This window comes from Centruroides sculpturatus, unplaced genomic scaffold (assembly GCF_000671375.1).
Source record: "Centruroides sculpturatus isolate CEXI.00-Female unplaced genomic scaffold, Cexi_2.0 scaffold371, whole genome shotgun sequence".
NCBI classification, from domain to species: Eukaryota; Metazoa; Arthropoda; class Arachnida; order Scorpiones; family Buthidae; genus Centruroides; species Centruroides sculpturatus.
This window is the reverse complement of record NW_019384600.1, coordinates 81,267-93,828: the sequence shown is the minus strand read 5'-3', so window position 1 is coordinate 93,828 and position 12,562 is coordinate 81,267. Positions and strand designations below refer to the sequence as shown.

General features: G+C 43.4%; 3 protein-coding genes across 3 annotated transcripts; 2 read left to right on the top strand and 1 right to left on the bottom strand.

Annotated features, from left to right (window-relative positions):
* Positions 1 to 18: 18 nt before the first annotated feature.
* LOC111624965 lies at positions 19 to 2,409 on the top strand. The gene has a single exon (XM_023367963.1). The coding sequence runs from the start codon at positions 395 to 397 to the stop codon at positions 1,163 to 1,165; it is 771 nt and encodes a 256-aa protein (XP_023223731.1). The 5' UTR covers positions 19 to 394; the 3' UTR covers positions 1,166 to 2,409.
* Positions 2,410 to 4,554: 2,145 nt separating this feature from the next.
* On the bottom strand, positions 4,555 to 10,656 carry LOC111624958 (pre-mRNA-splicing factor 38B-like). Its single transcript, XM_023367953.1, has 2 exons — positions 10,599 to 10,656; positions 4,555 to 5,387 (listed from the first exon to the last, which is right to left on the bottom strand). Exons 1-2 carry the CDS (start codon positions 10,654 to 10,656, stop codon positions 4,555 to 4,557), a joined length of 891 nt encoding a protein of 296 aa, XP_023223721.1.
* A 436-nt stretch (positions 10,657 to 11,092) lies between these two features.
* On the top strand, positions 11,093 to 12,280 carry LOC111624956. The gene has a single exon (XM_023367952.1). The coding sequence runs from the start codon at positions 11,093 to 11,095 to the stop codon at positions 11,531 to 11,533; it is 441 nt and encodes a 146-aa protein (XP_023223720.1). The 3' UTR covers positions 11,534 to 12,280.
* The last annotated feature ends 282 nt before the right edge of the window (positions 12,281 to 12,562 follow it).

Genomic DNA, 12,562 nt, shown 5'->3' with positions numbered 1-12,562 from the left:
GGGAGACTATCCGACTTTTTTGGAACGTGTTATAACGTACTGTTTTTTCTTTTCTAGAAGGGAGAGTTGCATATGTGGTGTGGCTGACTCGCCATTGGATGCGTTTCATATTATTGCTGTTTGTAGTTTTTTGTCAAAATTACGTGAGGACACATTTGGGGTTCCCTGTTTTTCATTTAATCAGTTTAAAAAAGTTATTTCTGATTTTGATTTATTTTTTAAGACTTAAAGCGCAAGTCGTGATTATTTATGTAAATTTTGTCTTGGGGCGTGGTCTGCCTATTACTGTATTTAATCCTGTGGTTGTTTGGACTGCTTGGGAGACTATCCGACTTTTTTGGAACGTGTTATAACGTACTGTTTTTTCTTTTCTAGGTAAGTTTTGTTTATAAATATGTCCCAGGCTCGGAAGCGGAAGACATTTTCTCCAACCGTTCCGGAAAGAGCAACAGCTAGGTTTAGGGGTGAGACTTCTGCTGGTGAAGAGGATATTGCGAATTTATTACAGGATTCTAATTTTGATGTGGCAGAGGGAGTTAGGCTTCTATTGCGATTGCATGTCTCGTTGAATGGTAAGGTGGATGAATTTATTAGAAGACTGGATCACTTGACAGAGTGGCTCAAGAATGTAGATGAGGCGTTGATTGATTTTGAGGTGAGGTTGGGGGAGGTTGAAGCAAAGGTTGGAGGGGATGTGATCGGTGTCGGACATTCGGGGGATATGGATAAAATTCTTACGAAATTGTCCTTTTTTGAGAGGGAACTGGATGCGATGGACAATCAGAGAAGGATGAACAATGTGGTTATTCACGGATTGGAAGAGAGGAAAGAGGAGTCGTCTCTGGAAATATTTGATACTGTTAGTTCTTTTGCGGTTAATACTTTGAATTTATCCGCGTTACATTTTGTAAATGTGCATCGGATTGGGAAAAGAATTGGAGATAAACCTAGACCAGTGATTTGTCAATTTGGGTCTTTTAGTGATAAATTAAAATTTAAAAAGGCTGTATTTGAAAATCGGAATCTTAATGTTGCTGTGTATGATGATTTTTCTAAACGTTTAAGGGATATTAGATACAACCTAAGGATTTTTGGAAAGAAAAAAAGGGAAGGAGCAAGGAATGTTCGGTTAAGCTATGATAAGTTATTGGTAGATGGAATTTAAAGGAGCACATGTATGACATTAGTAAAGGGAACAACAACACTATCTTGGCAATCACGGCACAATCGGACGGAGCAAATCTTAAGTGGGACGATGCAAGGATAGTTAGATCGGTCCATTCTCCGACTATCGCGTTTGGCATAGAAAAAATGCAGACACATAAGAGTAAAATAAATAACAATTGCTTAAACGCAAAAGATGCTAATGCTCTTCCAACGGCATGGAAATACTTGTTAGAAAAAGAAATGGGAATAAAAAACCCGTAAACTTACGGAGGATATATTTTACTAGTTTAATGTATATTTTTTGTTATACTCTTGGTTTTATTATTTTCTATATATGTTACTAATATTTCTTCTTCTTTCAGGTACGGACGGATAATTGCGGGCCTAGGAAGTCGTCCGACGGGTCCGGCTTATAATCGGGCAACCGCCGAAACTTACATTTTGTGGCAATTACGAACCCGAAGCCCCGTCCACCAATCGGTGGATAGGGCTTTGGGTGCGCGATTTAATGGGAAGGACAAAACCAACGAACGTTACCCGAAATAGCCTCCCCGGCGGAAAGATCTTAACGCCAGAATAAGTGTATTTTGCCCGTCGGTTTTGTCTCCTCCCGGGAAAGATTAAGAAAAACATCGGAAAGTATCGAAGTACCGTACGGTACGTACCGGAGGCACGAACGGATGCCTAGAACCGTAGGAAAATCTTTCCGTTTAGGCCATATTTGTAATTATAGTAGAATATAATCGTCGACCTTATTACGGCCGTAAAAAGTAATTACCACCGGCGGAGTCTGGGCCAAGTCCGAAATATTCCGCCCCTCTTCCGGCTAAAGCTTAGTTCACGGCGAGCGAATAGCGAAAGCGAGTTTTATTCGCTTAGCGAAATCGACCCATACGACCGAATGCGAAAAGCCATCGCAAATTTTAAGGAGCCAATCGTGCCAGCGAGAGAAACAAAATGGCCGCTTCCGATATTTCGTCGTTAATCGCGCGTTTATTTATTGAGGAAAAGATAAATCGATGCCGCGTGAGGGGAATATTAAAAATCCGTATTTGCAACATTTACTCTATTGCGTGAGAAAGTTTCTGTAGCCATGGCCAAAACAACGACAACCGCGCGACAACTAGCGGAAATACGATTGGTGGCGAAAAAGCTCGACCGTTCCGAACTTGGAAGCGATTCGCCGGAAACGACGTCAAGTGTGACGCGTTATTCGTTTTCGCCAGCGAATCGCCGCCGCCGCCAAAGGTTTTCTCTCCTTTATGTAAATACAATAAATCGTTTAAGCAAATGCCCCGAGCGCGGATGGGCGGGAAAGATTTCGGAAATCGGCCGCACCTATGCCTCGGAAATCGCTTTCTCCGTATTTTTACGCAAGTGACGAACGTCCGAAATACGAAAACCGCGTTGTAGGCAATTTTTAAAGGCAGCCGCGGATTTATCGGAGGAAAGAAGGAGACACACACTCGGATTTAAGACAATTGTATTTTACACAAATGGAGCGCGTTACACGGCAACGCGTGTTGGGACGCGGAAACCGATTCCGTCCTCTCCGTACGCCGACGCGTCTGGCGGACCTTCCCAAAAACCGGAGAAGCCACGGGCGGCGCCCGCCGCCTCTTCCGGCGGAAAACCCGGCCCCGCCCGCCGCGGGTGGAGGTCCGACCGAGCGGAAAGGAAGGGAAGACGGGAGGTGGCGCCTTTCCCGCCCGGCGGGCCGTAATTCGCTATAAAAAGACGCGTCCGGGTCCGACCGGATCGTCCTGCCGCCGTCCGAAGTCGGGGAGCCCGTCCGGCCTCCGACGTCCTTCCTCCGGGGATCACCTACAAAGACAAGTGACCAGCGGTTAGTCGGCTTATAACGGTCCGCAAACGCCGAACTGGACGGCGCGACTTTAATTCCGTTATATAAAACTTGGGGACCGCGCCCGCCGCCCGGTGGGTAAGGGTCGAGTTATAAACTCCGTAAAAAAAGTTTGGATCGATCAGACTTTTACGGTAGGGATACGAAGAATTGACCAACTGCGCGTGCGCTAAGTCGCCATCAGTCGATGTACAATCGGAAGTCGTGCCGGAAGCAACCGACGAAACTTTGACAAATTGATGGAAACGTAACTTTAGACCGACAATGCCGCTTCTTAATATAAAATTTTAAGAAAACAATTAATTTGCTCATAAAAAAATAATAAAATGAATAAATAATTATAGTGTTAGATGTAGCAATAACTACCGATGATTTTGCGCATGCTCACGATGGACTGCTTCGTAAACCGTAAAAATGTTTGTTTCGGAAAAGGCCTTACGGTAGTGTACAACTATTGCTATAGATATTCGGTGTAGCAAACATTTACGAATACGGATACGGTTACGTTACGGAGTTTATAACTCGCCTTGGCCAGGCCGTCGGGACCTTAATTAATGGAGACGTAGGAGCAAAAAAGTCGAAGGAACCGTATCCGTCAAATGTCGTCCTCGGCGGGATACGGTCCCGAAATCGGCTCGAAGCCCACTTCTGTCACCTATGTCCTTGGCGCGTTTAAGTCGAGAAGGCACCACCGGTGTCTTCAATAAAAAATAATAAACGCCTCGACTTCTACCCACCGAAAACGGTCTTTACCTCCAACCGGTACTACGACGTATTATCCCCGCACGGCCTCGTCCGGGCCGATCGTCCCACCTCTTAACACTATACGACGTCGAGTGGGTAACCGGAAGCCGACGTAGTCGCCGGGGCTAAATACTTAAAACGCCGTAGTCTAGGCGGAGCCGGCGGCTGCTGCCGATTTCGGGGACCGGATCTGGCCCATTGACATTTTTGCTCCCGCGGCTCCGTTAATTTAAGGTCCCGACGGCGTCGTCGACACTCGCAGTCGTACCCCCGGCGGGGTTTAAGCGTTCGGCGTAAATGCGCCGCGGTCCGTAACGCCGCATTTTCGGTTTATTTCCGTCCGGGACGAACGGAGAATCCCACACCCGGGTTCGACCGACGTCCGAGAACGGGACCGAAATTCCCAGCCCGCCTCCGACGAAGGAGTAAAAAAAGGCGAAAGTTACCGGAAATTGCGCGGAGGACGCCGGTAATAAAGTTAATTGAGTCGGAAATAAAACACGAAGAGAAGTTATAAAGGAAAGACTTTAATCTGGGTTTTTATAAAACTTGAACGGTTGGATGACCGCGCCGTCTTTACCGGATAATTCGCCCCCTTCGGTCGACCGGAGATAAAACCGCCGCCGCGGCGGAAGTCGTCTTTCGATCCGCGCGCGCGCGGAACCAATTAAAATGCGCGGGCGCGGGATTAAAAGGTGGACTTTAGGCGTGAGAAGAAAAGTTTAAACCGCGCGGAGGAAAAACAAAAGACAGAAATAAATATACAACCTTGTGGCCTTTCACCTATTCCTGTGTTTCTCTCTGGACTTCTTACCAGACTCTTCGCTCTCGGAACTGGCCGACCCGCTGGTCCTCCTCCTCTTGGGCGAGCGAGATCGACTGGCCGAACCGCCGCGTCGGTACCCGTACTTGGACGATTTCTTGGACTTCTTGGAGGCTCTGGACCTGCCGGAGCCGCTGGAAGGCGAGCTGCTGCCCTCTCTTCGGGACTTTTTGGACCCGCCGGTCCCGCGCCCGCCGCCCTCTCTGCCGGCGGAGCCGCTCCGACCGCGTTTGTACCTGGCGCGCCACCTACTGCCCGAACCGGCCTTGCCGTCGCGGCCGCTGCTGCCGTCCCTGCTGCCGCTACGCCTCTTGCCGTCCCTGCTGCGGCTGCGCCCGCTTCTCTTCCTGCCGCCGCTCCTTCCGCCGCCGTCGTTTCTTCGTCCCTCGCCCTCCCTCTTGCCCTCCCCGTCCCTGCCGCGGCCGGTCTTGCCCTCCCGACTGCCGTCCCTCTTTTTAGCTCGGCAGTCGTCGCGGCTCCTCCTGCGGCGTCGTCCCGCCCTGGCCTCTTTCTTCTTGACGCGCTTCCTGGCGCGGCAGCCGTCGGCCGACGAGCTGCTGGCGCTGTCCTCCTCAGAGTCCGTGCTGCTCTCGGAGCTTTTGCCGGCTCTGGCCGCCTCCGGGGCCGCCCGCACCCGAGTCTCTCGGGCCGCCGCCGCTTCCGACTTGGCTTCCTTGCCGGACTGTTTGCCCTCGGCCTCCGACTTGTCCGCCTCGGCGCCGGCACACACCGAGCCGCACTTCTCCTCCTCTTTCTTCTCCTTTCTGCTTCTGTCCGTCGGTTTGCTCTCTAAAACGAGAAAACAGCCGTTAATCCGCCGAACTTTCCTCCCGCCGCCGCCATTTTAAAAAAGCCTTCCGTGTGGGCAGCCGTTGGATTATTAAATAGCCTACTAGAATTTTATCGTCATTTTACCAACATTATTTTTCCTATTTTTTTCCTACATTTATTCCAGGTATTCAAAATATATTCTGTACACGGCGCTGCGCAATCACCGGGCTAAAATATAAATTGTCCCAATACTCCGCGGCCACAGAACTCGACCCTTTTTTTAAAATGACGACGACGTAAAAGTACTCAAGAATTAGTTTATCTTTTGCCAAAGTCGATGCGTTTGTTAAATAATTTTTCAGAAAAAATTGCCCGACAGTCGTGGTCATAAATTTCGCATTTACGGATGTCAAAAAGTTCCGTTCCCCCAACGCTGTAACGCCCGAATAGGATCCAGTCACCCTTAAAAAGTCCTAAGTGTTGCGTTGCCAAACAAAGTCAGTCAATTATTAGCCCGTACTAATAATAGGTCGTTGGTGTAACGGCGACGAGTTTAATTTTATTTCTATTAATCGACGTATGACGTGGCGTTTATAATCGCGTACGCCACGCCGGGGGCGGCCCACGTGGCATAAAATACGAATAAATATATCAAATACTGTACCTAGCTGAAAAATTCAAACGTTATTTTCTGCAACTTACGTGTGTGAATCGTTTTCCTGCAATTCACATACATTCCAGTTATTCTCAAAAGAAGAGATATCTTGGGTAATATCGAACTTTAAACGAGGGAAAGCCCCGGGACATCGTCTAATTACAATAGAAATTGTAAAACAAATCGATACGAGTTTCGAGAAGGACGTTCGGCGGAAGATGCTATATAAAAAGTAATTAAAGATATCGAAGAAGGGAGGAAACATAGGGTGGACAATTTGCTCTCAAGTCTTGATATAGAAGGTGCTTTTGATAACACACGGTGGACACTAATCCATGCTAAATTAGAGTAGGCAAATTTTCCAAACAATTTGTATCGTCTCGTATGTGATTATCTAACAAACAGAAAAGCATACGTAGAATATGCAAACAAAAATGGAAAAAAACACGACTATGGGGTGTCCACAGGGATCCTGTCCTGGACCCATTTTTTGGTTAATTATATTAAACGATCTCTTGAAAATCAATACATTATCGGAATCAAAAATAACGGCATTTACTGACGATCTGTTAGGCAAAAAGCAGAAAACAAATAGAAATAAAATGTAAGAATATACTGGATAAAATAGAGACGTGGGGAAATGCAAACACAGTTAAATTTAATCCAGAGAAGACAAACGCCACAGACTTTACAACACGCAAAGTGGCAAACGGGAAACCCACAATTAAAATGCAAAATAAATCGATTAAATGCGTAAACCAAATTAACTATTTAGAAGTAACAATAGATAACAAACTTTTCTGGAATGCACACCTAGAAACAATTAAGAAAAAAGTGGGTAACCTATTTCAAAAAATAGCGAAAATATGAAGAACGGAAAGAATGGAGTATAGGTGGTAGGGCTTTAACACACATTTATAAAGGTGCTGTAATCCCAATTGTCACATATGCTGCCCAAATTTTGGGGAAGACGATGGAGTCGACACACACGAAACAAAAAATAGTCTACAAAAAGATTAACCGGATAAGCCGAAGGAAGAAAAATATAAAAATTACTATTTGTACAGACACCAGGCTGTACTAAAAGCTCTTAACCACGGTAACGATAAAAGCCAACTAATAGATAATACGAGACGAAATATTGCGAAAAGTGATAATATAGTCGTGTTCGGCCGGGTCAAAGCCCATTTCGGAGACCGAGGAAATGGAAGAGCGGACAGTCTGGCTAAAGAGGCTAATTATCTAAAAACAAAGGAATCATACGGAAAAATATCCACAAAATACATAAAAACTGAAATCGGTGGCAACGACCATGGGAAATAACTACGAAAGGAAGGGAACTCATTGAATACATACCAGATATTAACCAGAGGTTAAACAACAAAACATCTACAAATTGGACACAAATTTACAAGATTCGTGACGGGACACGGACATTTTGCGATACACCATTATAGATTTAATCATCGACACGATAAAAATTTGTGGGGTAAGCGACGTACACGTCTTATTTAACCGTACGCGATATGAAAAAATAAGAAACGAACTAAAATTAGTTTATAATAAAGAAAGTTACAATTGGCCTATTAGGAAAAGTAGCCTTATAAATAATGTTAGCGTATATTATTATTATTTCAATAAATTTATAAAAGCGGAACATAAAAATCTCTCTCATAGATCATTGTCGAACTAATGATATCAAATACCTTACTCGACGAAACAACATAATTAATGTAAATAAAAATAGAATTGTCGGGTATCACAGAATCGCGACTACGACCGCGACTATGTAATCGTAACTGCCCGCCAAGCGGGGTTAATTAAAAGAGGCAGTAGCATTTAATGCTACGGGTCGGAGGGAGTGCTCCACTAAATGTAATGTATGTTTTTCCGCAATGAATTTAGTAAAAATTAAAGCCAGAAACCAACTAACAGACCGGTCCAAACTAATTTAAAACTAGCAGTGGCTAATACTTAACAAAATTTTTCCGATATATTACATTTACCTGGGTTCCAGAAGCTAAATTATGTAAGNTAGTAACGCGCAAGAAAAGTAAAAGAAAAATTTAATAACGGTATTCAATTCAAGATGATATTGCTTTATTTTAAAAAGCAATATTTTATCTCCTTGGCTTTGTTTTTCTTAATGTAAAATACTTTCCAAATGATTTTTAAATATCTAGCACAGAGTGAAATACTAATCCATTTATTAAGTAAATTTATTAAACCGTATTTAAAAAACTATGGAAAATTATACAGCGATTTAAACGATGTCACAAATTGAAATTAAAACTGCTGGTATCTCGCATTAATTAGTAGACCGTGGTTAGGTGCGCAGCCTTACTGTCGCGAAGTTAGGCGCTAGGGGAACTATAGTCTCTGTTTCAAAAATCAATTTTTCAAGTCAGTTTCTTTCGCGATCTTTTCATATCAGATGTTTGTGGGGGTGTTTTTTTGGTGTATTAATCAACAAAACTACTTTAAATATGTCGTTTTGATTTATTACTAACGAAAAACAGAAAGTCTCCCGTTTTTAGGAATTTTTCAAAAAAAAATTGTCAACTTCAAAAGTGTATTTTACAAACTGTAAACAAGTCTGATGCTATCTAAGCTCTCAATCGCTTTCCCGTATGTTTTTTAACTGCCACAACAGTTAAATTCTTTGTACCAAACCCTGGGCCAAAAATATTTCCAAAAATACACCATCTAAAATCATACAGCAACTAGAGGTAAAAATGGGGATTATTGGCAGATAACATCGATAGTAAACTTCTTTTACGCTGTAATTGGTTACTTTATATGTCTGTTATTAGATCCACCTATAAAAGCAATTGCGGGAAAAATTTCCGCGAAATGCCACGCCCCCGCAGGCTACCACATCGAAGTATGTAAACAATCGCTATAAAATAGCGTGTTTTAATCGTTTTTTCACTTTAATTTCCCGCGCGCCTAACCGTAAGTAATGGCGAAACGTCGTCGCGCGGTAGACGATCGGCCAACGAAACGTTAATATTCAAAACATGCGCTATAATTTTATATTTTAAAATAAAACTTGGAAAAGATCTATTAAGCGCGGGCAGACTCCTAGATTTTCCGGTAGACGGGTGTGGCCGAGTCTAGTGGAAAAACTGCGTAAATCCGGGACGATCCAACGAATTTATTCAAAATTTAAGACTTCCGTAGTTCTGGCGGCAGACACTAAACATTTTAAATTTCATACAAATCGATCGGTCGGTCTGGGAGATAATAACGATTAAATTTGACACTTCAACATCAAACGCGTGGCCGAGCTCTACGATATGTTTATTACAACGAAAAAGTAGTCGTAATCGATTTAAAGTTTGTTTCGACACTCGTTGTTCTTCGGGCTTCTTTCCAATGTAATTTAATAACCTGGAAAAATTTTGGCGGCTCGCGGGTCGAAAATCGCCGGTTTGGCCGATATTCGACTAGACGCGAATCCTTTGCGTTTATATTTGATTGAACTAAAACGCTTTTAAGTACGTAAGGTAGGTACTGTACATATATTTTCCGTTAATACGTATCGTTAAAACGAAGGATTTTGACCGTAAGTCACTTTAAAAATTATAATCTTTTATTACTCGAAACCGAAGCGTATCGGTAATGGACATTTCGATAATTTACGCAATAAAAGCGGACGTACGAATTAAACAAGCTACGTTTTATAAGGGTTAAAGTCGATCTCATCGGTAATAAGCCACGTCGTCTACTTATCGCCTATTAACAGAAAATAATACGTACGATTTTCAAATTAAAAGTATCGTTTGGCTTTTTTTACCGCCGACCGTTACACGGTATAAAAAATTACCAAGTGTTTAGAAATATACGATTAGTTTTCAATGTTTAACTAAATGAATCCTAATTTTGAATGGAGGGATGGCGTTTAATGCAATAGCATTTCTATCCAACCGTGCGAATCGGCGATTATTGTTAAATAATAATTCCGCGGCCGCGACGATTATTCGGCCAGAAGGGACGAAACAGCCGACCGACCGGTGGAGGGGCCTCCCAGGCGTAAACGGGACCGAACGAACTTCCCGAAGGACGATTCGAGTCCGGTATTCACGCGCGCCAACGGACGACGAAACGGCAAAAATTAGACCAATAGCAAGGCCGTTTAGCAACGTCGTCGTAAAGATAACGTTCGAACTTCGACGGTGGACCAGCTAAAAAGCTTTATTTGTACGCTAATACGCTATATTACCATCCGATTTATATATTAATGTCAAATAGACGTACTTACCGCGTAAAGTATTGGGAATCGTAATTCGGCGTGGGAGTATTGGATATTCCTAACTTTCGACGATTTAGAATATTTTTCCTATCCAAATTATTCGTTTTTCGGATTTTTAATTTGCCGTAAGATCGAAGGCAAACTTAAAGTAATCGATGCGACGAAGCAATCCCGGTAGACGCCATTTTCGACTACTGTCACGCGGCCTACTTTCTGTAGTAGTTCGTTCATATTTACGGCTGGCAGATGGCGCGTTTCGATCGTAGGAGTACACGCCACGCGGAAAGATGGAACGGCAACCGTTTCCGCACGCGATTACCGGGCTTAATCCGAAAACCGTTGGCTACCGACGTGTCGAAGGCGTCACGCGGTACCATCTCACACTCCGACGTCAAATCGGTAGTCTGGGGAGACTATCCGACTTTCTTTGGAGCGTGTTATAACGTACTGTTTTTTTCTTTTCTAGGTAAGTTTTGTTTATAAATATGTCCCAGGCTCGGAAGCGGAAGACATTTTCTCCAACCGTTCCGGAAAGAGCAACAGCTAGGTTTAGAGGTGAGACTTCTGCTGGTGAAGAGGATATCGCGAATTTATTACAGGATTCAAATTTTGATGTGGCAGAGGGAGTTAGGCTTCTATTGCGATTGCGTGTCTCGTTGAATGGTAAGGTGGATGAATTTATTAGAAGACTGGATCACTTGACAGAGTGGCTCAAGAATGTAGATGAGGCGTTGATTGATTTCGAGGTGAGGTTGGAGGAAGTTGAGGCAAAGGTTGGAGGGGATGTGATCGGTGTCGGACATTCGGGGGGATATGGATAAAATTTTTACGAAATTGTCCTTTTTTGAGAGGGAACTGGATGCGATGGACAATCAGAGAAGGATGAACAATGTTGTTATTCACGGATTGGAAGAGAGGAAAGAGTCGTCTCTGGAAATATTTGATACTGTTAGTTCTTTTGCGGTTAATACTTTGAATTTATCCGCGTTACATTTTGTAAATGTGCATCGGATTGGGAAGAGGATTGGAGATAAACCCAGACCAGTGATTTGTCAATTTGGGTGTTTTAGAGATAAATTAAGATTTAAAAAGGCTGTATTTGAAAATCGGAATCTTAATGTTGCTGTGTATGATGATTTTTCTAAACGTTTAAGGGATATTAGATACAACCTAAGGATTTTTGGAAAGAAAAAAAGGGAAGGAGCAAGGAATGTTCGGTTAAGCTATGATAAGTTATTGGTAGATGGAATTTAAAGGAGCACATGTATGACATTAGTAAAGGGAACAACAACACTATCTTGGCAATCACGGCACAATCGGACGGAGCAAATCTTAAGTGGGACGATGCAAGGATAGTTAGATCGGTCCATTCTCCGACTATCGCGTTTGGCATAGAAAAAATGCAGACACATAAGAGTAAAATAAATAACAATTGCTTAAACGCAAAAGATGCTAATGCTCTTCCAACGGCATGGAAATACTTGTTAGAAAAAGAAATGGGAATAAAAAACCCGTAAACTTACGGAGGATATATTTTACTAGTTTAATGTATATTTTTTGTTATACTCTTGGTTTTATTATTTTCTATATATGTTACTAATATTTCTTCTTCTTTCAGGTACGGACGGATAATTGCGGGCCTAGGAAGTCGTCCGACGGGTCCGGCTTATAATCGGGCAACCGCCGAAACTTACATTTTGTGGCAATTACGAACCCGAAGCCCCGTCCACCAATCGGTGGATAGGGCTTTGGGTGCGCGATTTAATGGGAAGGACAAAACCAACGAACGTTACCCGAAATAGCCTCCCCGGCGGAAAGATCTTAACGCCAGAATAAGTGTATTTTGCCCGTCGGTTTTGTCTCCTCCCGGGAAAGATTAAGAAAAACATCGGAAAGTATCGAAGTACCGTACGGTACGTACCGGAGGCACGAACGGATGCCTAGAACCGTAGGAAAATCTTTCCGTTTAGGCCATATTTGTAATTATAGTAGAATATAATCGTCGACCTTATTACGGCCGTAAAAGATAATTACCACCGGCGGAGTCTGAGCCCGGTCCGAAATATTCCGCCCCTCTTCCGGCTAAAGCTTAGTTCGCACCGAGAGAATAGCGAAAGCGAATGAGAAAAGCGAGTTTTATTCGCTTAGCGAAATTGACCCATACGACCAAATGCGAAAAACCATTGCGAATTTTAAGGAGCCAATCACGCAAGCGAGAGAAACAAAATGGCCGCTTCCGATATTTCGTCTTTAATCACGTCTTTATTTATTCAGATAGACAGA

Coding starts and splice junctions, on each gene's coding strand:
- LOC111624956 (XM_023367952.1), top strand. CDS start 11,093: ATGGATAAAATTTTTACGAAATTGTCCTTTTTTGAGAGGGAACTGGAT.
- LOC111624965 (XM_023367963.1), top strand. CDS start 395: ATGTCCCAGGCTCGGAAGCGGAAGACATTTTCTCCAACCGTTCCGGAA.
- LOC111624958 (XM_023367953.1), bottom strand. CDS start 10,656: ATGGTACCGCGTGACGCCTTCGACACGTCGGTAGCCAACGGTTTTCGG. Junction 5,388..10,598: donor CGGTTTTCGGATTAAGCCCG/GTAATCGCGTGC, acceptor TTCTCGTTTTAG/AGAGCAAACCGACGGACAGA.